Source organism: Lampris incognitus, chromosome 7 (genome assembly GCF_029633865.1).
Source record: "Lampris incognitus isolate fLamInc1 chromosome 7, fLamInc1.hap2, whole genome shotgun sequence".
In the NCBI taxonomy this organism is placed as follows: domain Eukaryota; kingdom Metazoa; phylum Chordata; class Actinopteri; order Lampriformes; family Lampridae; genus Lampris; species Lampris incognitus.
Genome location: NC_079217.1, coordinates 29,074,024 through 29,101,298, shown reverse-complemented (window position 1 = coordinate 29,101,298; position 27,275 = coordinate 29,074,024). Strand labels below are relative to the sequence as shown.

The window sequence follows — 27,275 nt, the reverse complement described above, 5'->3', positions numbered from 1 at the left end:
TGGCAGGTCTATGTGCACCAAACTCCATGTGGCTGGGTTCCAGATTCCTCAGGCCACATTACCATCACTGAAGGACATAGCCTTCAGGATAGGCGAGAAACAGGACAAGAGTAAAGCATACACAAATCACAAGCGAGGGGCAAAGAGTGTGTCCTTTCAGTGTGGCTCGTATGTCCGGGGGGGGGGAAAACTGGCATCCTTCCTAGGACACAGTGCAGGTTTTCCAAAACGCTCAGAGTGGTGGGGAAGAAAGGACAGTATTCTTACGTACTGTCAGATGGACGCTGCTGGAATGCTTCGTACCTTGCACTGTTCTCTCTTGGGGAAAAAGAGGGTGACAGTGACCATGACGGTGACCGTGACAGTGACCATGACACTACACTTGCATCACACTAAGACACACACACCTGCACTACAGCCAGATACACACACACCTCCTGCTATACAGGCCAGGCTGAGACGAGCACCAGATTGGACAAAACATTTTGTTATGACCTAGAGTCAGGATGATTTTGTTATGTTAGTCACTGAGTTAGAAAAAGCAAATGTAACTTCATTTAATACCTTGCATAGTAACTGTTAACTTATTGTTCTTACTTGCATAGTGACTGTTAACTCATTGCTCATTGTGAAATGTAACATGTTAATGTTTTAGTATTACAATTGCAAGGCTACAATTACAATTTCACGATAGAAGTGTTTCCTTATTAAGAGGGATATGCGATGTTCTGTACAATTCCTGATTACACCGCCAGGTGGAGCGTCATGTCATAACATGCTGTTGCACGGTAATACTGGGTCTTGCCGGAAATACTAGAAGAAGAAGGAAAGCCTTGGAAGAAAGTGAATAAACCAAGGAACGCTACAGCCGTCCTCGTTTGTATTCTTACCACAATACAACACATCGGTAAGCAGTTTTTTTTTTAAACTTTTGGATAAGTGCTTTATCCCGGACCATCAACTGAGGAAGATATTCAATAGGAATACCATCAAAATTAGTTACAGCTGCATGCCTAACATTCAACAAATAATATCGTCCCACAACACAAGAATCAGCTACAAATCAATGACACCTTCATCAGAACCGGACTCCCCCAGCTGCAACTGCCGTGTGACCGACTCATGCCCCCTCAAAAGAAAATGCCAGACGAAAGGAGTCATCTACCAAGCTATGGTGACGAGAGATGACAACGGCAAGATAGAGACATACGTCGGTCTAACAGAGGGAACATTCAAAAGGAGGTTTAATGCACACGTGTGTAGCTTTAGAAACAACCGTTTAAAGAATGTAACGTCTTTAAAGTAAAGGTTAGATTAGCCTAACTACCCAAGCTAATCGGGAGCAATCGGCTAACTAAAACCGATTGAGCTAGCAAACTAAATTAACAGTAAGAATTAACGTACACAACCTCAAACTTCTGAATGTAACCTGACTCAACACACCTTGCAATTTACACGTTTGATCAACGTATAAGAGTCGACTCTTACAAGTATATATTAAAGCCGAATACAGGATAATGCAGAGGAGGTTGAAAGCGGTGGAATGCCACTTGACTTGAGACCTTCACACACGAACTCTCTAGAACTACTTCGTCCCTAAAGTTTTCTCTACTCCCGCCCCCCATCCAATCACAATAAAGATTTGGCTTTATTGACATTTTAAATTAACCAATAAACACTCTTATATGTCATACAGAATGGATAGGTTGTACACTCGCTATGCCGTGTGTGCGCCCATGTACATTCCAATCAAACTTGCTTAGTTTTTTTTTTTGTCCAGGGTAGGCGGGATGCGAACCTCAGACATTAGCAAATCACTAATGACACAGTAAAACTACATGCATTTAACAACTGTACTAAACCCAGCCTTTTCTCACCCGGGCTGCATAATTTTGCAGCGAATTCAAGGGGGCAGCCCGGGAAGCGTCGTCTCACCATCCCACTTCTGACACCAATGTAGCGAATTCGGAGGGCAACGCGAACCGGTGTCTTCCACACCGCAAGCGACAACGTTAACCAGTCGACTAACGTGTCTACTTATCCATGCATGTTACAATATCATCCCACAACACAAGAATCATGAACAAATCAATGACACCTTCATCACTATATATATATATATATATATATATATATATATATATATATACACTACCGTTCAAAAGTTTGGGATCACCCAAACAATTTCGTGTTTTCCATGAAAAGTCACACTTATTCACCACCATATGTTGTGAAATGAATAGAAAATAGAGTCAAGACATTGACAAGGTTAGAAATAATGATTTGTATTTGAAATAAGATTTTTTTTACATCAAACTTTGCTTTCGTCAAAGAATCCTCCATTTGCAGCAATTACAGCATTGCAGACCTTTGGCATTCTAGCTGTTAATTTGTTGAGGTAATCTGGAGAAATTGCACCCCACGCTTCCAGAAGCAGCTCCCACAAGTTGGATTGGTTGGATGGGCACTTCTTTGAGCAGATTGAGTTTCTGGAGCATCACATTTGTGGGGTCAATTAAACGCTCAAAATGGCCAGAAAAAGAGAACTTTCATCTGAAACTCGACAGTCTATTCTTGTTCTTAGAAATGAAGGCTATTCCATGCGAGAAATTGCTAAGAAATTGAAGATTTCCTACACCGGTGTGTACTACTCCCTTCAGAGGACAGCACAAACAGGCTCTAACAGGTACTATTTAATGAAGATGCCAGTTGGGGACCTGTGAGGCGTCTGTTTCTCAAACTAGAGACTCTAATGTACTTATCTTCTTGCTCAGTTGTGCAACGCGGCCTCCCACTTCTTTTTCTACTCTGGTTAGAGCCTGTTTGTGCTGTCCTCTGAAGGGAGTAGTACACACCGGTGTAGGAAATATTCAATTTCTTAGCAATTTCTCGCATGGAATAGCCTTCATTTCTAAGAACAAGAATAGACTGTCGAGTTTCAGATGAAAGTTCTCTTTTTCTGGCCATTTTGAGCGTTTAATTGACCCCACAAATGTGATGCTCCAGAAACTCAATCTGCTCAAAGAAGTGCCCATCCAACCAATCCAACTTGTGGGAGCTGCTTCTGGAAGCGTGGGGTGCAATTTCTCCAGATTACCTCAACAAATTAACAGCTAGAATGCCAAAGGTCTGCAATGCTGTAATTGCTGCAAATGGAGGATTCTTTGACGAAAGCAAAGTTTGATGTAAAAAAAATCTTATTTCAAATACAAATCATTATTTCTAACCTTGTCAATGTCTTGACTCTATTTTCTATTCATTTCACAACATATGGTGGTGAATAAGTGTGACTTTTCATGGAAAACACAAAATTGTTTGGGTGATCCCAAACTTTTGAACGGTAGTGTATATATATATATATATATATATATATATATATATATATATATATATAGTGGAGATGATGATTGCAATAAAGATGGCATTGCAATGGGAAGAGATAAATCAGAGAAGGTTCCCATATGCACTGATTCAGATTCTGTTTGAAACAGTTTTAGGTTTTTCAATTCAAGTTGGCAAGACTTGCTGTTTGATTCAAGATTCACGATTCTTTATTATTACGTCTCTAAGTACAAGAGAGTAAAATTCTTGTGTTGTGGCTCCTTAACACTGCAGCAAATATAGCAATAAGATAACAACAAAACAAATATGTAAGGTGCTGTGTGTATGTAGACTCTACCTTAATAAATATGCATATGTGTGTGTCGTTTTTTTGCATATTTGTGTGTGTTTGTGTATGTCAAGCTATGTGTGTACGTGCGCACGCAGGGGCCAAAATCTGATATCAACTTTGGAGGGGACAATTACATGAAATTTTCTCAAGCGCAATTCCTGAGGGGGACACCAAAAGTAATGCTGTAACCAGGGGCGAAATATTGGGGGGGGATATATCATATTTTTCCCAGGATGGGGAGGTCGTGTCTCCCCCCCCCCCCCCGTCCTGTCCCCCCCAGATTTCCGCCTGTGTGTGTGTGTGTGTGTGTGTGTGTGTGTAAACTGATGATCCACTGAAGACCGTAGGTCAGTACCAGTCAGTCTGGCAACAGGCTTAGTGACTTTAATGTTTGTTTGTTTTTTTTTTTTTTTTTTTTTCAAAAGCCTGGTTGATTGGTGGAAAAAGCTGTTCCAGAGCCTACTGGTCCGGGCTTTGAGGCTGCGGTACCACTTGCCTGATGGTGGCAGCTGGAACATTCCATAGTTGGGGTGGCTGGGGTCTTTGATAATCCTGCGGGCTTTGCTGACACAACGTCCGTTATAGATGTCCTGGATGGAGGGAAACTCACATCCACTGATGTCCTGGGCTGTCCGCACAACCCTCTGCGGTGTTTTATGGTTGTGGGCAGTACAGTTCCCATGCTAGGCGGTGATGCATCCAGTCAGGAGGCTCTCGGTTGTGCCTCTGTAGAAGGCCCGTAGAATCTTGGGTCCCATGCCAAACTTCTTCAGTCGCCTGAGGTGAAAGAGACATTGCTGTGCCTTTTTCACCACATGACTGGTGTGTTCATCCCAAGTGAGGTCCTCGGTAATGTGGACCCTGAGGAACTTGAAGCTCTTGACTCTCTCTACAGCAGTCCTGTTGATGGTGATGGGGTCCAGCCTCCCCCTTCTCTTACTGTAGTCCACAATCACCACCAGGAATTTGTCGACGTTGAGAAATGGATTATTCTCGTGGCACCACTTTTTTAGATTGTTGACCTCACCCCTGTATGCTATCTCGTCATTGTCGGTGATCAGACATAGTGCAAATACATTCAAAAATAGTTCAGATGGGTAATAATGTAAAGTTTGTATGGCTTCCAGCTCATAATGGGGTAAAGGGCAAGGAGTCTGTTAATGTCCTTGCTGACAGAGTATTGGACAGAGAGTACATATAGATATTCCAGTGTAATCAGCAAATCAGAGATTAATATATAGTTTGAAGAATGGCAATATAGAAATGGCAAATTCAGCGGGACAGAAGTGTAAAAGATAGACACTTCAAATTCAGAAAAACGTCAAAACAGTTTGAGAATTTGGGACAAATAGGATAGGTGGCGTCATCATCACATCGTTAAAACTTGGATACGGTTTGTTAAACACTGCACTTTACTGAAAGGCGCACCACTAGTCTGTCCGAAACATCTCGGGTGGAAGTACTACCTACACCCTACTCCACACTTGAAGGTGGGGGAAACTGTATATCATAATGTACTGTTGGGTTTGTTTTGTTTTTTTTTTCAGCGAAATAGAGGCAATCATTTAATTTTCATTGATTCGTTCGTTCATGTTGAAGTTGAGATTTAATCCACGCCTCCAGGACGGTAGGTGGCGGTAGTGTGCCATACAGCTGAATGCCAACTAGACTTCTAACGGAAGGAGACGGAGTAGAGTTCACACTACGGTTTTCAAACAGCACAACAGAAACCTCCCGTGTTTTATCCTCTCCCTGTCGGTGTTTCACTCATCAACAACCTGTTTAAATGGATTTAGACAGTGGAACGTATGAACCAGGATTCGTTGGTATCCGGTTTTGTCAAGAATGGTAATATTAATATCGCTGAATATGTCCTGAAATGATGAGCTAACTTAGCCACGAAACGTTATGATTGCGGAGTAGCGTCTTGCGATTTGACCCAGAAACAAGTTACCTAGCCCACAGTACTGTGTGTGTGTGTGTGTGTGTGTGTTTTTCTCTAAACACACTGACACTGTTTTTCAGCAACAACATGTTATATCCAAAAGAAGACAAAGAAAACCGCATCCTGCTTTATGCTGTAAGTGAGCGTATGCTTTCTGTCTGTCCTGGGCACGAGAAGTAGTTCCTTATCGTAATGGTAGCGAATTGATGCTGTACATCTAACATTGCCGTTTCCTTTAGCTTGGTAACATTGTATCAATGGCGTTTCTGTCATTTGTCAAACTGTATTAAAGTCACAGCTGCCGAGGAAATAACAATATTTATTTTCCTTTTGTGAGGGGCAACAGGACATAGTTTCTCTAGCATTTGCTTGAATTGAAAATTAATGTGGAATAGGATGGAATAATTGTTTGATTGCTGTCGTTTCCCTAACCCGTGTGCTTAAATGTTATATTGTGCACTTTGCTTTAATTATAGGTTACATGCTTAATTGTGTGGTGAAGAAATAATACAATAATCATTTGCCATTTACCTTTCAGTGCAGGAACTGTGACTACCAGCAAGAGGCAGACAACAGCTGTATCTACGTCAACAAGATCACACATGAAGTTGAGTAAGTATAGGAAAGAACAATGCCACTTCACCCTCATAATAGACTGTTTAACCACATAATTAGTAACACTTGGCTAGTACTTAGTCAGACCACCCTTTGCTTCCAGAATTAAATTCTTTGAATAATAATAATAATCATTACATTTATATAGTGCTTTTCTAGACACCCAAAGTGCTTCACATTGAAGGGAACTCACTTCAGCTACCACCAATGCGTAGCACCCACTTGGGTGATGCTTTGAAGCATAGAGCAACAAGTTACAAGGGACAGTCTTCAGGGAAGTGGAAGATTTAACCACATGGTGTCATGATAACCTCTTTCTAGATATCAATAAGACAAAATAAATCCTTGTTGACTTTAGAAAGATTAGAGAAAATCACATGCCTATTTCCTCCATCAATGGTTCATCTGTTGAAATTGTGGACTGTTTTAGATGTCTCAGTTTACACATTACAGACACCCACACGTGGTCCTTTCAGCACAAATTGCATCCTGAAGAAGACACAGCAGACAGTATTTTCTGAGGCGTCTCAAGAGTCTCATGAACGTTTATTGCAGTACCATGGAGAGTGTCTTGACAGGCTATATCACAGTGGTTTGGCAACCTGACAACTCAGGACTGCAGACTGCTGCAAAGAACTGTAAAGTTAGCAGCTAAAATCATTGGCATGGAACTACTGCAACTTCATAATATTGTAATGAGTATGAATGAGTAGACTCGCTAGCCGGTTCGCTAATTGGTCGGACCCTTTAGTTGACTGATTAGCACAGTCACCCGTGGTGCGGGTGACCCGGGTTCACTTCCTGGCTGCCCCTTAATTCGCTACATTGTTGTCAGAACTGGGATGGTGAGACCATGAGGCTATCGAAAGTGTGTGCACCCAGAGGTGTGAGGGCGCTGGTATGCTGAAGCGCAGGGACGCGCTTCCCGAAGGAGGGAGGTAGTGTAACGACCACGGATGACTAGACTCACTAGCCCTTGGCTAACGGGTCAGACCCTTTAGTCAGCTGTTTAACGTAGTTGACTGGGTTCTTGTCTCGGCTGCAGCGGTTCCCGGCTGTCCGCTGAATTTGCTACAATATTTACAACACTCGCTGCAAAAGGAAAGCCCTAAACATCATTAAGGACACCAGCCACCCCTCTTATGTTCTGTCCTCACTCCTTCCATCTAAAAAACGTTACCGGAGCATCAAATCACACACCACCCATTACTTTCCACAGGCAGGTTGCTTAGCAGCTGACGCACCCATATGCACCTTCTTTTTGGGGGGGTGGGGGGGGGACCTTTGTCCTTTATGTTAAGGCAAGAGAGAGCCAGAGCACAAGAATTTATTTCTACACATGACAATAAAGTTGACCTTGAACTTCACGGATCTTTTTCCATGTTGACTTGATAGTGTTGTATGTTACCTATAGATTTTTTTCAACATTCAATACAATGGAATCAAATAATGTAAAGTGGCTCAGGACATCCTTTTTCAATATTTTCAGAAGCTCGCTCCGTGATACAAAGTGATTTGTATGATCTTTTGCAATAAGGTGTGTTTCCAAAGCAGCAGGTAGAGGTTTGTTAGCGGCCATTCTCGTCACCGTTGTAGCAACTATCTTGCATTTAGAAGTCCCCAGACATTGGAAAGCGGAGATCTCCAATTGTCTAGTATCGCGAGATGAAGGTTTGACTTGTATGTCACTGATAGTATTGCCAGGTCAAGACCAATTTATTTTGTCACCACATTGCTGGAAGTGAAACCAGATGTCACTAGTCTATCAAAGAATCTGAAAAATGTACTGCTTTATTTCTGATTGTGCAAACTTGTGCCATCTGGAATAAGCTTATCTTTTGTTTTGTTTTTTCAGTTATGCCAGAATTGCCAGTTATGTCATAATCACCTTACCTACCTCTTCTTCACATTATTTTCCAGTGAGCTGACACAAATTATTGCTGATGTATCCCAGGACCCAACACTACCAAGGACAGAAGATCACCCTTGTCCCAAGTGCGTTCTACTATCTTTCTATGATTTTTTTTTAATCCTCTGTGTATGTCCATAACTGTTGATTTTTCAAAACAACTTATTCATATTATAATCAATCAAAAAAGGATCTTGTCTTTGTAACAGTACTGTGACATCACAACAAGTAACAAGGAAATGCCCCACTTTGCTGACTCACAATTTACAGTGACACAGGTGGCTTTGTTTTAATCTCTTAGCCATCCATCTTTAGATCAACACAATAAACATCCTGTTAGGCTAGCCCTCTATAATGTCTAGCCACATATTGTCTTTCTTTGCCCGTATTTTTCAACCTGTATTTTTCAACACACCAACGTTTGAAACCCCTTGTCTCTTCTCAGATGTGGTCACAAGGAGGCAGTGTTCTTCCAGTCTCACAGTATGAAGGCTGAGGTACTCATAACATTGTGATGAAATTCATGTTTTACAACCATCAGGGAATGTCTGTCTCATTTATATAGAGCCACGTTCACTTAAACTACTGTGGTCTTAATTTTCGTTAACATCATTAATTTTGAGTGACACATCTGCAATGATTAATAATTGACAGCTGATTAATGTCAAATCCACAGAATGTTTTTCTTTATTAATTTATTTATGAATCAATTTGTGTCAAAGTTTACAAATAAGAGCAGTTAAATTACTACAATCTAGAGGACAGAAATTGTACCAAAAGAGGAGTTAAAGGAAAGGGAATCAGATTGACCTACAGTTGTGATTATAGTCAGTTAAACAGTTTTACATGTTTCATTCTTCACCCCACAGGATGCAATGAGACTGTATTACGTCTGCACTGCCCCTCACTGTGGACACCGATGGACAGAATAAAGTTATTTATAATGAAATTGTCAAAAAAGTATTTTCTACAATATTACTACTTGCAGCCATCATCTTGTTTTCATATATCTCAAAATAAAATGCTTTTCCTGTGTATTTGAATCAGTCAATGACAAAGTTGGGGTCAAGGTGTGAACTTAAATTAAGTGATCTTTAATTCATTTGATATTTTTTTGCGTGGCAATTGGCTTTATAAAATAAGAAATGTGGCCATCCGGGTAGCGTGGCGGTCTATTCCGTTCCCAACAACACGGGGATCGGCAGTTCGAATCCCCGTGTTACCTCTGGCTTGGTAGGGCGTCTCTACAGACACAATTGGCCGTGTCTGCGGTGGGAAGCCGGATGTGGGTATGTGTCCCGGTCGCTGCACTAGCGCCTCCTCTAGTTGGTCGGGGTGCCTGGTCGGGGGGAGGGGATAGTGTGATCCTCCCACGCGCTACGTCCCCCTGGCGAAACTCCTCACTGTCAGGTGAAAAGAAGCGGCTGACGACTCCACATGTATCGGAGGAGGCACGTGGTAGTCTGCAGCCCTCCCCGGATCGGCAGAGGGGGTGGAGCAGTGACCGGGACAGCTCGGCAGAGTGGGGTAATTGACCGGATATAATTGGGGGGGAAATCCCAAAAAGAAAAAGAAAGCCCTAAAGGCATATTGTTAATCGCTAAAGACTTGTATCGGACCCTATCTTGCAAATATAGGGATAAATTTGAAACTCATTTTGAGTCTAATCAATTGATTTTTCAGAATAAAAACAGAAATTGGCATAATTACATCATAAATTGTAATATGTATTTTTGATAGAATATGCATAATAGCTTATCTATGTACAAATACACGTGAAAGCGGTTTTGGGGATGTTGGATAAAGTACCTCCTTATGGGTCTTAATCAAAAGGATGATTTCAACGACGCAAAAACTTGTTAAAAAATGGCACAAGATGAATAAAGTGAATGGACGATTAAATTAAAGGATGGATGGTTGTTTATCCCTGCTTGTGTATCTGCCAGGTTTGTCAGCAAAAAGTGGTTTTTGATTATTATGATTTTATGTGTCAAACTCCTGGTTGGAGGAGATGACCCATATGATGCCGGGTTTGTTACTGGAACACAACACAGCTCTTCAGTTACTTTGGTGTTGCTGGAACGGCCAAGTCCAACTACAAGCAAGCAAAAGTACTTGAACTCTATAGAACCCAGCAATATGACAAATCATCTGTGATGAAGAATGAATAGCCCATTCAAACACAACAGCCAGGGAGGAAATCTGCAGTTAACGCGTGTGTTGAGCAGTTGGAGAGAAGACGTCTCTGCAGCGAGGCCGACACGGGTTACAGAGATGTTCTGAAGGAACCGGCCAAGAGGAGACTTGTCCAACTGCCGCCAGACCACCTCCAGTCAAAAAGTGTTCATGTAAGACGTCCGGATGGCGTGGCGGTCTATTCCGTTGCCTACCAACACGGGGATCGCCGGTTCGAATCCCCGTATACCTCCGGCTTGGTCGGGCGTCCCTACAGACACAATTGGTCGTGTCTGTGGGTGGAAAGCCTGATGTGGGTATGTGTCCTGGTCTCTGCACTAGCGCCTCCTCTGGTTGGTCGGGGCACATGTTCGGGGAGGAAGGGGAACTGGGGGGAATAGCGTGATCCTCCCACGCACTAGTTCCCCTTGTAAAACTCCTCACTGTCAGGTGAAAAGAAGCGGCTGGCGACTCCACATGTATCGGGTCGGAGGAGGCATGTGGTAGTCTGCAGCCCTCCCCGGATCGGCAGAGTGGGTGGAGCAGTGACCGGGACGGCTCAGGAGAGTGGGGTAATTGGCCGGATACAATTGAGGAGAAATAGGGGAGGAAAGTCTTCATCCAGCCATCCATTATCCAAGCCGCTTATCCCAATTGTGGTTGCAGGATGCTGGAGCCTATCCCAGCAGTCATTGGGTGACAGGCGGGGAGACACCCTGGACAGGCCGCCAGACCATCACATGGCCGACACATTCACGCCTAATACGTCTTCATGAACAGGCAAAACCCCATCGCAAGTTATCCATGTTTGGTCAACTTTGTGAAATGTGCTTCCTAGTCAGCCGCTGTTTATATCAGTGAAGGTCACTATAGCATGTTTGGTGTCCTGTAACTGCAAATAGGCACATAGGTGGTTAGCTGGTGTGCGCACTACTTTTTCTCAGTGCATAATTTGTTTGGCTCTAGCTTCCGTGGCAGGTTTGTGTGTGTGTGTGTGTGTGTGTGTGTGTGTGTGTGTGTGTGTGTGTGTGTGTGTGTGTGTGTGTGTGTGTATTATATACACTACCGTTCAAAAGTTTGGGATCACCCAAACAATTTTGTGTTTTCCATGAAAAGTCACACTTATTCACCACCATATGTTGTGAAATGAATAGAAAATAGAGTCAAGACATTGACAAGGTTAGAAATAATGATTTGTATTTGAAATAAGATTTTTTTTACATCAAACTTTGCTTTCGTCAAAGAATCCTCCATTTGCAGCAATTACAGCATTGCAGACCTTTGGCATTCTAGCTGTTAATTTGTTGAGGTAATCTGGAGAAATTGCACCCCACGCTTCCAGAAGCAGCTCCCACAAGTTGGATTGGTTGGATGGGCACTTCTTGCGTACCATACGGTCAAGCTGCTCCCACAACAGCTCAATGGGGTTCAGATCTGGTGACTGCGCTGGCCACTCCATTACCGATAGAATACCAGCTGCCTGCTTCTGCTCTAAATAGTTCTTGCACAATTTGGAAGTGTGTTTAGGGTCATTGTCCTGTTGTAGGATGAAATTGGCTCCAATCAAGCGCTGTCCACTGGGTATGGCATGGCGTTGCAAAATGGAGTGATAGCCTTCCTTATTCAGAATCCCTTTTACACCCTGTACAAATCTCCCACCTTACCAGCACCAAAGCAACCCCAGACCATCACATTACCTCCACCATGCTTAACAGATGGCGTCAGGCATTCTTCCAGCATCTTTTCATTTGTTCTGCGTCTCACAAACGTTCTTCTTTGTGATCCAAACACCTCAAACTTGGATTCATCCGTCCACAACACTTTTTTCCAGTCTTCCTCTGTCCAATGTCTGTGTTCTTTTGCCCATCTTAATCTTTTTCTTTTATTGGTCAGTCTCAGATATGGCTTTTTCTTTGCCACTCTGCCCTGAAGCCCAGAATCCCGCAGCCGCCTCTTCACTGTAGATGTTGACACTGGTGTTTTGCGGGTACTATTTAATTAAGATGCCAGTTGGGGACCTGTGAGGCGTCTGTTTCTCAAACTAGAGACTCTAATGTACTTATCTTCTTGCTCAGTTGTGCAACGCGGCCTCCCACTTCTTTTTCTACTCTGGTTAGAGCCTGTTTGTGCTGTCCTCTGAAGGGAGTAGTACACACCGGTGTAGGAAATCTTCAATTTCTTAGCAATTTCTCGCATGGAATAGCCTTCATTTCTAAGAACAAGAATAGACTGTCGAGTTTCAGATGAAAGTTCTCTTTTTCTGGCCATTTTGAGCGTTTAATTGACCCCACAAATGTGATGCTCCAGAAACTCAATCTGCTCAAAGGAAGGTCAGTTTTGTAGCTTCTGTAACGAGCTAAACTGTGTTCAGATGTGTGAACATGATTGCACAAGGGTTTTCTAATCATCAATTAGCCTTCTGAGCCAATGAGCAAACACATTGTACCATTAGAACACTGGAGTGATAGTTGCTTGAAATGGGCCTCTATACACCTATGTAGATATTGCACCAAAAACCAGACATTTGCAGCTAGAATAGTCATTTACCACATTAGCAATGTATAGAGTGTATTTCTTTAAAGTTAAGACTAGTTTAAAGTTATCTTCATTGAAAAGTACAGTGCTTTTCCTTCAAAAATATGGACATTTCAATGTGATCCCAAACTTTTGAACGGTAGTGTATATATATATATATATATATATATATATATATATATATATATATATATAGCCAACTTGGCAGCTGATGAGCGCGTGAGCAGGAAACAGGCTTGTAAGGCTATGAATTCAAGTTTTTTTTCCCTAAATCTATCTTTATATATATATATATATATATATATATATATATATATATATATATATATATATATATATATATATATATATATATATATATATATATATATATAACTTTGTTAAAAGAAACACTCAACGGTAGGGATAGTGAACAACAAATAAGGAGCAAAATAATCCAGTTAAGTAAATTTTCTATGAGACAGTACAAGCTTGTTTCATGCTATTTCATGTCAGTGAAACGATTGCGGTAGTTTCATTGACATCTGGTGATTGCTTATAGCATGAAACAGGCTTGAACTGTCTCATAGAAAACTTAACTAACTGGATTTATTTATAGTGTGTGTGGTGTTAAGGAGTTAAAATGGGGGGGGGGGCTGAGGTGTTCTCAGGCCTAGGGGCACATGGACCAGGGCTCGGTGTATGACAGTCGCACAGTTATAGTGTGTCTCAATTCCACCACTGCACATGTCAAACATGTGGCTGTGCACACACACTCCACACATACGAGGGAAGAAGCGATCTCATCCAACAGCTTCTGTCCTACTTGTTCAGGTGGCATGCAGCCCTTTGTTCTATATACATTTCAAATGACGGACACTGAATATCTGTGGCGTGACTTCAAATCCCACACAAGCCTAAATGAAAAGTCTTCAAGTGATTCTGTGATTGTAGCTGTGGATTAAATTTGTGGCATGGACAATGGGATTGTTCCACAGCACCTGATGTCATGACGTGGTGAAGCTTCATGGGTCAAGTTTTTGCCGTTACAAGATAAAGTTGTAGCAGCTTGACAGTCTGGTGTTACAGTAACAGCAGCGATGCCAGCCCATCGCCCCGGTGGTTGGACCATGCACTACTAAATCCCTCAACGGAACTTTGAATGCACGATGTGAATAGGCTGCATGTAGATACAAGAGAGTGTTATATGAACCCTTGTCTTTAATGGGCTTGATTGATTTCTGTGTATGTTATCGGTTTGATTCAATTTGCTCGGCACAATTGTCACTTTCCGAGTTGATAGCAACTTCCAAATAATACCGCGTAATGGCACGTCCAATGAATAAAATGCGTTTTGATTTCTTCAGTCAGCCAGTTTGTAGGCCTATACCGTCAGTTAATGGGCAAATGTTTTTGTGAAATAATCACTGTGATTCCTTCTCTCTCTCTCTCTCTCTCTCTCTCTCTCTCTCTCTCTCTCTCTCTCTCTCTCTCTCTCTCTCTCTCTCTCTCCTCTCTCTCTCTCTCTCTCTCTCTCTCTCTCTCTCTCTCTCTCTCTCTCTGAATTCGTTGCTGTCACTTCTGAAAAGTTCATTGTCATTTGCAAGGGTCTTTTTCTGCACGATAACAACAGCAGCAAGATAATGCAGACTCCCTCCAAACAAAGGAGAAGGAATTCACCCGTGTTTCAGCAGCGTTGTTTCCAACAAGTGCTCACTTGTCCCGCCGGTATAGCACGAGGATTATGATGGGGGTATCGAATTTTACAGAAGAGAGCAAAAGGTTAAAGGTAAACGCCAACCTACATGGTGCGTCACGTAGGCGCAGCTTCAGTACTATAACCTGTGGCCCGTGGGGGGCGTTACGTCACACGTCACACTTTGCTGACTTCTTTGATGTTTGTTTTACTGACCTTGTAAGTTTACCCATTCGCGGAGGATTTAGGCCAGATTGTTACTTCCTTTTGCTGTCTGCCAAATAAGGGTTTCTACAAAAAGGAAAACTAGGAGTTAGACAGACGGTGCCGCAGGGCGAGACGCAGGTGAACGGCTTGGATTTCGGGGGCGACTGAAGTGTTAAAGTTGAAGCTGGGGGTTCAGCGAACCGTCAGGAGGACTGACAGCCGTCCACCTCATCCCGGCGCATTGCGTTTTGCGCGCCTGCAGACTTTGGATCAGTGCGCACAAGATATAGGCTACGCGGACTCAGTATAGCCAGCGCAACAGTGCAGCTAAGACGCTTTGGGAAGACGTCGATGTGTTGAACATGGAGGATTTGAAAAACCCTGTCCGACTTTTTCACAAGTCCTCGTTCAGCATCAGCAGCCTGCTGCTGCGGCGAGAGGGAGCAGCGCCACGGAGCGCAGTGCGCGGGGTCCCGTCCCTGAAGCAACGTTGCCAGGACGCAGCCAAGCCCAGAGCTCGTAGTCTGGAGCAAAGCTGCTTTGCCAAGGAGGAAAACTGCAACAGCCCAAAAGAATGCGTCGAGGGAGCGGTAAAGCCCGTAATCGCAAACAGGAAACGAAAAGGAGACGCGAGAGAATCGAACAAAGTTGGTGGAGCGGAAGAGAAGGTTAAACCAGAGAAACCCCCGTTCAGTTACAACGCGCTCATCATGATGGCCATTCGCCAGAGCCCCGAGCGACGACTCACGCTCAACGGCATCTACGAGTTTATCATGGGCAACTTCCCGTACTACCGAGAGAACCGACAGGGCTGGCAAAACTCAATCAGACACAACCTGAGTCTGAACAAGTGTTTCGTTAAAGTGCCGCGGCACTACGACGACCCGGGCAAAGGCAACTACTGGATGCTGGACCCATCGAGCGACGACGTCTTCATAGGTGGCACATCCGGCAAACTGAGGCGCCGGTCCGCAGCGGGCTCAAGGGCCAAACTCGGCCTGAAACGCGGCGGGCCCATGCCGCCCGGCACCGCGGCGAGCTTCACCTTCGCCGCGGGTTCGTTTTACTGGCCGGTGCCGTCGCTCCTCTCGCTGCAGCCGCAGCAGGTTCGCTCGCATCCTGGCCCCGGATCGTCGTGTCTCGGTCCGCACCGGCACTTAAACTCTGCGACGTCGGTGGTCTCCCAGAGGTCATCGCGACACCACCACATAAGCGCAACGACCGTCGCCGAAGCTGACCGGTTCGTCCTGGCGGACCAGGAGGAGTCTTACTTTGGGATTAGTTGTGCGCAGACCCGCGGGGCGGCCGTGCCCTGCGCGCTGTCCCTGTTCAACCCGTGTTCCATCAGCGTGCTCTCCGGACAGCCCAGTTACTTGTACTCTCAGATGCCCTGTTCAGCAACTTTTAACCCACATGAGGGTCCCGGAAGCTTTCTATCCAAGAGTGGGCAGTCAGACATCGGGGCTACCTACATCCAGATACCCAATTACTTGCCCCAGCTGGGCGCTGGTCCGCTGTCCTGGAATGCTGCACAGTAGCGCACGTGTGACTTCCGCACTTGTGTTGACAGAATATATTATATGAACAAAACTGGGCCACTATACCTACAATGGTGAGACAGACCGTCTCCACACGTTCAACAGAGAAGCCTCAATCTGTAACGAATAGGCTGATTTATGTAGATATAATCCCATATATCCCGACAGCTTCTGGTCGTGAAGAAGAACAAAGAAAGAGATAGAGAAGTGTTTTTACAATCTAAAGAGTCTGTGGATTCGCATGTTTCCTGTCAAGTAAATTACAGAAAAAATAAACCAACGCTTCCAAAAAAAAAACAGAAACAGAAACAAAAACAAAAACCAAACAAACAGAAAGCCAAATGTCAATTTATTTTAAAAGAAGCTTTCTCGAAAATTTGCAAAGCCTCCTGTCGTTATTTAAAGCTTTGTTGCGCAATGTCTATATCATTTTTAATTGTAATCAATCATAACTTGTACGTGTTAATTTTGATCTGCTATTGAAATATTCTTTACTTTTTTTCTGGTCTGCAAACAACTCGCTGTATATATGAAACACTTGCTTCGTGTTAACTTCTCTCATGTATCTCTTAGGTTATCATGAGATATAGGCCTACAGGTTTTATCGGCCAAATGTTATCGTGTATAAGTACTGCAAATATATTTAATAAAAATGGAAATTGTCCCTGTCTCCCTCCATGTAAAATTGCTTTACATTGCAAATGAGAATATATATATATATATATGTGTGTGTGTGTGTGTGTGTGTATGTATGTATGTATGTATGTATGTATGTATGTATGTATGTATGTATGTATAGTGCACATTTATTCAGTTATGAAAGTCGTTAAGAATAAGAGGCAGCCAACATCAAAATATGCTTTCATGAGACATTTTTCACCAAAGGGCAAATGAATATTTGCTTAAGTGTGATTAAGTGAAAGAATGCAGAATGGCAGCTGAGCTTGTTTTTTCTTTTCTTTTCTTTCTTTTTTTCTACTTTTTTACTAATTGTTTTGCATCTTCCATTAGACTTTACTTTAAAATTTACAAGTAAAAAATGGCTCAGGGCAAATCAGTAACTTGCAGTCCTGAAGTTAAATTTGAGGTAAAACACATGTGAAATATGCCCCTCATTGTTATTCCCAGTCCATTGTTATTCATTAAATGGGGTTTGTGTAGATATATGTTTTGTTGTCTGGTTATGAGTTAGATGAGCAGCTGTTTAGTTGAGAAACTTTTTGACTCTGTGTGTCAGTAATGCATCCTGAGGCTCATATGACACATATAAATTGGAATTAGAACAAATGAAGAAATTAACCCATCGTATTTTAAGTAAAAATCGTGGATCCCCCTTCCACATAGAAAGACTGTAAGTGACAATCATGATGAGGACGTGCATGCTGAGGGCGTTTGTGCATCAACAGTTTCAGTCTGCAACTCGTGATTTTGCCAAGAGCCAACGAAGCGATGTTGTTGGTGTAACAGAAGGTGCATAGACTGTGATGTCACTTTAAGAAAAGTAGACATGACATTTCAGTCTGAGTGATCTTATTGATCCACCTTCTCCCGTTTCACCTGCTGCATGACATCACTGCCTGCTGAACTTCCCTTCACCTTTTGCTCTTGGTTCCTGATACAGATGTTAGTTAATGAAATTAGACATACAGGAGAAGTGTGTGTGTGGGGGGGGTGAATCAGACTGGAGCAGCTTTTTGGAAAGGAGCCTCCATGAAACAAAAGAGTCTTTTATTAAAAACTCCAGCCAGCCAGTAAAGCAGACTGGGCTGGATCGCGTGACTTTAGTGGTATTGGCAAACTTAAGGTCTAGATAGATAGAAAGATAATATTAATATTTTCAATACTTGCAAGAATAATTGTTGCTGACTTCCTCAGAGTGCAGACGAGCAGAGCTGTGAATCAACAGGTTTGGCACAAACTAGAGTTTTATGCCCTGAGGCAGGTGTAAGGAGATACTGCTTGCTGTTGGAGTAATAAATAACTGTCTTCCTTTGACAGGTAGCTTACTAATAACCCCGAAACTCTAAATCACCCCAACCTGCAGATGTAGTTGAATACCAAGGTCTATAGGGAGTACATTAAGATACGAATAGGATTCATATGTTTCACACCAGCCTTTTGGGCCAGGACAGTTCATTTCTGAGATTATGCAGCCAAAACACAACACAGAGAGAGGGGGGGGGGTATAATTTGCTGTGGATCAGTCTGATTACCTGAAAAAACTTGTATTACTAATGTAATGGCATTAAATTTGGCTACTCGGTTTGGTCTCTGATTACGTTTGCTTTCTTTTTGGCATTTTTGCTTCCAAAATGCATAGAATATGAAGGGAAACACTTAATTCTGTTTTACAGACCATGATTGAAATTGTTTGTTGGTGAAGTAAATTGCTTTATTTAGACATAGATTACAACCTTTATTAATTGAATTTAAAGCGGTGTTTGATAATGTAAATGTTCCCATTTTCATTGACCATTGAGTTATTCACCAAGTAACAAACATTGAACAGTTTATTTTATAAGCTTGTTGCTTCAGGCTCCTATGTAATGTATTAACTATAGCTTACGGCAAGCTCCCCCATTAAAGCGGGGTAAGGATTTCAAGAGGGGCAGCTCTAAACCTTCTGGCTGAGCTAGATGTGCTTCATAAAGATATCATGCTCTTGAAATCAATCCCACACACTGGCCTCTCTAACAAGCACAGAGGGTACTATTATACCCCAGCAAGTGGCTTCCACAGGTAGATTTGCCACCCCGTGAAACAAGGTGGGAGGTTGTACACGCCAAGGCGTCTGTCTGTCTGTTACCGGAAAGCCAATCTCTTAATGTCACATTGCTGTGGAGATAATGTAGCCTACATCTCTGTCCCCCTCATGGACTCTTTATTCCCTCGCTGATGTGACAAACAGAACAACAAAGAATGATCTGTGTGGTTCTCCAACATCTCATTGGCTGCGCCATCTGCTTTTTTCATTGTCGATATTTGTTAGTATTTGTTGCTGTTGTTGTTGCCCTGTGATGGCCTGGCGGCCTGTCCAGGGTGTCTCCCCGCCTGCCACCCAATGACTGCTGGGATAGGCTCCAGCATCCCCGCAACCTTGAGAGCAGGAAGCGGTTTGGATAATGGACCCATGGGTGGACGTTGTTGTTGTTTACAACTGCTGTGAATGATTTTGATCAATGCTCTAGTTGCTTTTCCCCATCATTCAATGCATAGAATTTATTGAGTCTATAATTGCACATTTTTGTTTACAAATGGAGAACTAATATTGCAGTGTGCAAAGAACACCGGATATACATATTTGCATTACTTTTTGTTTATATATAATCTTTAATTATTTATTTATAATGGCATCTGCTTTTTATACATTTCTTAACTGTCTTGTTATGTTTACAATGGCCGAAGTAAAACAATATAAAATCTCAAGTCAAATTCCTAGTACTGTAAAAACTTATTTGGCAAATAAAACCAAATTCCGATTCTGATTTAAAGTAAATGAAAGAAGGACGTGACTTTAATTGCCTAGAAAAACGAAGAAATACATCGGATCCCATTGCATCAAATAATAATTACTGGACATTTAAAAGTGATGCTGCAGATGCTGCAGATAAATCAGAACTCCTACGTTCAATGTACAGAGGACTGCCGTAACCCGGAAGTGTTTTCCGTATTTCTAAGCATTTCTGAGCGCTAACATGTAGACCCGGAAGTAGTTCGATCTCCACGAGTCGGTGTCGTTTAACAGGGACGTCGGTAGTCGGTACAGCCCTAGGAGTTTAAAACTGTTTTTCGCCCTTATTTTTGTGCAAACTGTTAAATATGTAAGTATATTTAATCAGCCCGTATGTATTTTTGGCGTATATATTATAATTTTGTATCACTCTCATCGCATGAATTCCCAGTCACTCAAGCTAATGCTACCTCGCTAGCGTCTCGTCTTCAGACTGAACGGTCGGTAATGGTAGAGCTAGCTAGCCAGATTTAACGTGAGGGTAATACATATGCGCGGTTCAACCAAATTATTTTTCCCCTAAATTGACCTATATACTTGATTCGATTACATTATGTCATTTACTTTGCAATTTTATTTAAACCTTAATGCTATTTGTCATGAACAGAAAGTGTACGCGCACCCCCTTCTGTTTTTACACATTCGTGCCTGGGTGGCAGACAAGGTTATATTTGTATTGGTTAAGGTTCTTGTTCTTGGTTTAAACGTGGTAATTTCATCGATTTTCATTTTCGATTTAATTTTGTGTTCTAGACTCCATTCCTTAGCAGTTCTTCGGCATAATATTCACTGTCTTGGATATACAAGGAGTAAATGGAAGGTCAAGGCGCTACATAAATGGGCTATATTAATTGACTATTTTGCTCTTAAACAAATTTATTTAAAATCTAATGTGTGTTCTGTCTAACATTTTATTGATTTTGTTGCGCTGTTTGTTTGTTTTTCTTTGCTCTAGGAGTCTACTAACCAAGCCCAAGTCGGAGATGACCCCAGAAGAACTTCAGAAACGGGAGGAAGAGGAGTTCAACACTGGGCCCTTGTCTGTGCTCACCCAGTCAGTGAAAAACAACACACAGGTCCTTATTAACTGCCGCAACAACAAGAAGCTGCTTGGAAGAGTCAAGGCCTTTGACAGGTATTGGAGTTGAGCACTTGTTCAAAAATAAGTATGTCTGTGTTTCTTGATTACGATCTCCATTTTATGCTTTTTTATTGCGATCTATTACTACCTTGAGTTGTGTGTTTATTATGTTTGTTGTCTTATCTCAGTTCTTTTACTATTGTGGTTACCCACGGATAGATTTGCTAAAGAGATTTAAGACACTTGCTGAATGGGAAGTTACCGTTAATGGCACAATGTCGTATGGTCTAAAAGGGCTTGGAAAGTTTTGGGCCTTCTTGTCCAATCACTGAACTTGTTTGTCCAAAATAGGGAGGTGACAAATGAAATTTTTTTTGTAAACATTATTTGTTTGTCTGTGAAGGGAACAGAGGTGCCCCTAGGCCTAGGGAGTAGATATGTTTTTCTCCATGACAACATATCAGCCTATTTATAGCCTATGTAAAGTCAATAGCTTCATTAAGTATCAGTAAACTATTGAAACACAGTTTAAACACAAAACTTTATTTGAGACAAAAGTTGCACATTTCAAGTTTACCATAGGATAATAACAACTGCTTTGTAATAGTGCAATGGTGTATTTTTTCAAAATACTGCCATGTAGAACAAGTAGGACTCTGCTTAGCACCACACGTACCTTTCACAAAAGTATATTGGGGAAATGCACTTTATAAGCACATATGTATCATATAGGCCCAGACTTCATACCATACCATCTAGCAGCCTATGTTTGTTTTTTTAAGTGGTTATTGGTTGTTTATTACCAATATGGGCATCAATGTAAATTAATATGATAAATAGTCCATCTCCTGTAAGGTATCACTTTCCAAATGAAAATAATGTTTTCACTGAATTATAGAAATGAAAACATGCTTAGTCATTTCAGATTGTTGCATATTGAGAGATGTTTAGATACTCCACATCCAACAACAATCTACCATTCTGCAGAAACTGTTCTTTCTTGCCTACTGTTTGGGCATAATGAGCTCTTCACAAATAGCCTACCTAAAAATTGAAAGCAATGTGGATACTAGAAGTTTGATGTTTTTTATAGCCTACTTCAGGCATGCAAATTTGTCACCTTTCAAAGAAATTCACTATTTTGGGTCCAAAATAGGTCACTTACTTGATTCGTGCAGATCCACTGAGCAATAATTTGGGGGGTTTGAGAGCCTGCCTACTCAAAGCGACTTCCATAGAAAGACCATGGAGCATGAACATCTGATGCTGTGGATGCGCCTTTGGATGTGCGTGCATCGACTGTCAACAAAAGGCAGCGGCCTATCAATTTGCTAGTCACAATACAGCGCGAGCCCAGACCAATGGTCTGTGACCTGTTGTGTTGAAAAAACCAAAATGAAGTTGGCACAGTGGTGCGCACCATCCAATAAATGACAGAGATGGCATCAACTGAAAACTGAAAAACACCTGCCAATCAGAAAGCCTGAGGTAGGAGATCAAATTGGAGGAAGCAAGAATTGTTAGCAAGTTAGATAACGTTGTTAAGGGAGGATGTCAGGTACGGGGAGGTGAACTGCACACTCCGTAAGAACATCAGCAGGAACCACTGACAAACACCAACAGTGGCAGAGTCTGCTAGAAAACCGACAGCAGCAGAATAAGTATGGTTGCCAACCATCTGGCAGTGCTCAGGAGAGCAAAAGGCAGACGGCTGAAGAGGAGAAGAGGGCAAAGCTGAGGCATATGGCAAAATGGCAAAAGTGGGCCCTTGAGACACTTGTCCAGGCCGAGAAGAAAACTTAAAGACAGACCCCTCTAGCTCTGGCCCCCCCACCAGTCCTAAAGCATCAGATACTCTTTCATATTCACATTTCTAATTTTTCTTTTCACATTTTAACATGGCTTTTCTGATACAGAGCAGATGTGGAGAGTTATAATTTTGAAAATAATTGTAATTAATTGTGTACCAGGTGGGGCTGCCCTTTATTAATTTTCTTTGTAAATGTGAGCATATCCTATGTAAAGGTATGTTTGCGCTTAATAAATAAATACTTTTGTACTTTATTTGCTCGATCTGGTAGTTCTGTTAGCTTGTGACCAGGACCAGAGTAATCCTAAAAGACATCAGAATTGAGCATTTAGTAGCTTATTTTTTAAAGAGAAAAAAAAATCTCCACAAACCCCCCTAGCAGGTCTGTCTTTTTCTACTTATTGGTGTGAGTCAGCATTTATTTTTATCTGAACTTGTGATTTCACCTTAAACCTAAACTGTTATTTGTTATTAATATTTAGCAAATGTGTATAATTTATGAGCATGTATGCATGTAAACATTAACACCCCTGGTCCAAAATGGAAAATATTGTCCTAATAAAAAACAGAATATATGAGAAGCTGTCATTTTTTTCAACTGGTTCTTATTTATTTAGTACACAACTCAAGTGTTGAATGGTCCATTCATATGCTCATTAAAGACATTCTGTGGTCTTTCATAATAGGCCGCTGATAGAACATTTGAATCAGAATGTGAAACCTGTTTCACACCCAATCCTATCACTCCACAGATAGAAGTCTATTCAATTTGGTTGCCTTGGGCAAATAATCTATTGTTCAGTTTAACGATAAATAACACTTTGCAGCCAGTATGCCTGGAAGCACACACCAGTACTCTCAGCGTCTCTGGAGTTAGTTATTGGTAGTATTAGTCAAGGTTAGATAGGGTTTTCACAGCACTCTGCCGTTTTAGCTTCACAGTTTTAGGATCAATAAATACACCCCTATGTGCAACTTCCCCCATTTGTGTGTGTTTCAGGTGACATGCCAAGCTAGTAGAGTTGCAATATGCTAGTTTCCGTTTTCATTTCTGGCATTCAGATTTTTGGGGGTCATCAAGTTATTCCAAACACTTGACTTTTTGGACATCTTGCTAAGCCTGTCAAATGTCACACTGCCTCACAGTGATGTTTTTGTGAGCAGATAAGAGCTGTGGGGTAGAGTTTTTCTGAAAGCTCAAAACATCCTTATAACTGATTAATTTTGATGCACACTGAATAATTTGATTATTATTAATTATTATAAATATTCCCGATTTAAAAAAAATAATTTTGGCTTTGATTACCATGGCAAGGTCACTCCCAATGAATACGTCTTTCTTCTGAAAATTAAGTAACAAGTCGAATCATTTCCTGTTATTTTTACTTTGCAGTCATTTTGTGTTCTTCTCTGCTGTCATTTAAGGCATTGCAACATGGTGCTGGAGAATGTGAAGGAGATGTGGACTGAAGTCCCCAAGAGTGGTAAAGGAAAGAAGAAATCTAAGCCAGTGAATAAAGACCGCTACATATCCAAGATGTTCCTCAGAGGAGACTCGGTCATCGTAGTGCTCAGAAATCCCCTGATCACAGGAAAATAAACTGATTCTTTTTTTTCCAACTAGTCTACCCTGCCACCAAACCCTTTTAAAGATTCATTGATAAAGGACTGTCATATATATGTCAACATTATTTTGTTTTTTTTTCTTCTTTTCATGTGCTGGGCTACTCTGGTCATTGTTTTTTGAAGAAGTTAAAGGCTGAGAATAGTGTCTGTACACTTAAGAAAGGCCAACTATGGGCCACATGAGTATTTTGATTTGTCAAGTTAGTGTTTGTGTATTTTTTTCATTTTGATAATAAAAATGGCTAATAGAGAAGATAAAATGCTCTTGTAAGGATATTTACTTGACTCTAGCCTCCAGGTCTCTTTCTGCCTTAACTCTACACAATGTTACATATGTAGTACATAATTTAACCCCATCAAACATCAGTTTGAAGTCCCATGTCTATTTTTAAGATAAAGTATATGCTAAGAATGGTATAGAGATAATCCCCAGCCTTAAAAGCCATCACCAGGTGCCAAGCTGGCATTCCTTGATTCCCCAACCCTTTTTAATTAATTTGGTTTCCTACATAAACCCACACTGGAGTTGATTGTAAAAAGAGCCATGTGAAAGTCAGTGTATTAGTAGTAAAGCATTCTCATCTCTCACCCCTTGCCTATCTTTGTCAAGCCCCCTGCCCTTACCCCCAAAATCCCCTCGATGCTCTCTCCCCCTTCCTTTCTCCTCCCCTGTCACCTTTTCCCTCTCCTCCAACAGCATCTTGGGTGTCAGGTTTGATTTCAGTCGGCAGCGCTCAATATGCAACAAACTGCTGTTTAAAGGCTCTCTGCATTATTGATGAGACCAGATGTGCTGACAGTCACTTCACACCCTTACTCTCTACATTTCAGGCTGTTCCACTACAGCCCCACCAACCACATGGTTAATTGACTTTAATAGCTGTTCTCCACTTACCCAGAACTTGGCACCTTAGTGCTTTCTAGCTCTCATACAGTGGTCAGTTGTCTTGGGTAGTATTTCTGTGTCTATACGTAGGTGTCAAAATGTGCACATACGTATATTAGAATATTATTTATTGAAAGGCTTGTTGGAAATGGCACGATGCTTTAACTGAATGATGAATTTCAGGTGATAAGACCTCTTATTCAAATTCATAGCCTGTTTTATGCTTAAAGGAATCCTAATTCTTGTATAACTTATTCTGACTAATACTATTACTACTTTCGGCTGCTCCCATTGGGGGTCGGCAAAGTGGATCATCTGTTTCCATCTCTTCCTCTCCTGTGCATCTTCCTCTGTCATGCCAGCCACCTGCATGTCCTCCCTCACCACATCCATAAACCTCCTCTTTGGCTTTCCTCTTTTCCTCTCCCCTGGCAGCTCCATCTTCAGCATCCTTTTCTCAATATACCCAGCATCTTTCCTCCGCACATGTCCAAACCATCTCAATCTTGCCTCTCTTGCTTTGTCTCCAAACCGTCCACCCTGTGCTGTCCCTCTAATATACACGTTCCTAATCCTGTCCTTCGTCACTCCCAACGAGAAAATCTTAGCATCTTCAACTCTGCCACCTCCAGCTCCGCCTTCTGTCTTTTCGTCAGTGCCACCGTCTCCAAACCATATAACATAGCTGGTCTCACTACCATCTTGTAAACCTTCCCTTTAACTCTTGCTGGTACGCTTCTGTTGCAAACCGGACGGATATATACCAAGTCCAGTTGCACTTGATTCAATTCCTTTGGATAACCATGACCTGGATGAATGAGAACATTCACAGACATGTTCTATCGCAAACCACTCGACACTCTTCTCCCCCCACTCCACTGTGTCTGCACTCTCTTTTTCAGCTCTCTTCTGCACTCAACGTTACTTTGAAAAGTTGACCCCAAGTATTTAAACTCATACACCTTCGTCACCTCTACTCTTTGCATCCTCACCATTCTGCTGTCCTCCCTCTCATTCATGCATATGTGTTCCGTCTTGCTCCTGTCAACTTTAATTCCTCTTGTCTCCAGTGCATACCTCCACCTCTCCAGGCTCTCCTCAACCTGCACCCTACTCTCACTACAGATCACAATTTCATCTGTGAACATCAGTCCACGGAGACTCCTGCCTCATCTCTTCCATCAACCTGTCCATCACCATTGTAAACAAGAAAGGGCTCAGAGCCAATCCTTGATGTAACCCCACCTCCACCTTGAACCCATCTGTCATTCCAACGGCACACCTCACCACTGTCAAACTGCCCTCATACATATCCTGCACCACTCTTACATACTTCTCTGCCACTCCCAACTTCCTCATACAATACCCCACCTCTCTCGGCACCCTGTCATATGCTTTCTCTAAATCCACAAAAACACAGTGTAACTCTTGACCTTCTCTATACTTCCCCATCAACATTCTGAAAGCAAACATCGCATCTGTAGTGCTCTTTTGTGGCATGAAACCATACTGCTGTTCACTAATCACCTCTCCTCTTAACCTAGCTTCTATTACACTTTCCCTTATCTTCATTGTGTGGCTGATCAACTTTATATCTCTGTAGTTACTACAGCTCTCCACATCACCCTTACTCTTGAAAATCGGTACCAGTATGCTTCTTCTCCACTCCTTAGGCATCCTCTCACTTTCCAAGATTGGGTTAAACAATCTAGTTAAAAACTCCAATGCCATCTCTCCTAAACACCTGATGTCTCCACAGGTACAGTGGTGTGAAAAAGTGTTTGCCCCCTTCCTGATTTCTTATTTTTTTTGCATGTTTGTCATACTTAAATGTTTCAGATCATCAAACAAATTTAAATATTAGACAAAGATAACACAAGTAAACACAAAATGCAGTTTTTAAATGAAGGTTTTCATTATTAAGGGAAAAAAAATCCAAAGCTACATGGCCCTGTGTGAAAAAGTGATTGCCCCCTAAACCTAATAACTGGTTGGGCCACCCTTAGCAGCAACAACTGCAATCAAGCGTTTGTGATAACTGGCAATGAGTCTTTTACAGCGCTGTGGAGGAATTTTGGCCCACTCATCT

General features: G+C 41.9%; 3 protein-coding genes across 4 annotated transcripts; all 3 read left to right on the top strand.

Annotated features, from left to right (window-relative positions):
- Positions 1 to 828: 828 nt before the first annotated feature.
- polr2i (RNA polymerase II subunit I) lies at positions 829 to 10,033 on the top strand. 2 transcript variants are annotated; one of them, XM_056283689.1, is made up of 6 exons: positions 829 to 907; positions 5,699 to 5,753; positions 6,157 to 6,230; positions 8,154 to 8,228; positions 8,588 to 8,639; positions 9,012 to 10,033. In XM_056283689.1, the coding sequence occupies exons 2-6, from the start codon at positions 5,706 to 5,708 to the stop codon at positions 9,072 to 9,074; spliced, it is 312 nt and encodes a 103-aa protein (XP_056139664.1). In that variant the 5' UTR covers positions 829 to 907; positions 5,699 to 5,705; the 3' UTR covers positions 9,075 to 10,033. The 2 variants fall into 2 exon arrangements, with proteins under 2 accessions (XP_056139664.1, XP_056139663.1); XM_056283688.1 differs by lacking the exon at positions 829 to 907 and adding an exon at positions 5,366 to 5,521.
- A 5,063-nt stretch (positions 10,034 to 15,096) lies between these two features.
- Positions 15,097 to 16,272, top strand: foxg1c (forkhead box G1c). Its single transcript, XM_056282837.1, has one exon. It carries the CDS (start codon positions 15,097 to 15,099, stop codon positions 16,270 to 16,272), a length of 1,176 nt encoding a protein of 391 aa, XP_056138812.1.
- Positions 16,273 to 19,962: 3,690 nt separating this feature from the next.
- snrpd2 (small nuclear ribonucleoprotein D2 polypeptide) lies at positions 19,963 to 24,548 on the top strand. Its single transcript, XM_056283731.1, has 3 exons — positions 19,963 to 20,093; positions 20,739 to 20,918; positions 24,100 to 24,548. Coding segments are annotated over exons 1-3 (357 nt in total). The 5' UTR covers positions 19,963 to 20,091; the 3' UTR covers positions 24,275 to 24,548.
- Positions 24,549 to 27,275: the final 2,727 nt, after the last annotated feature.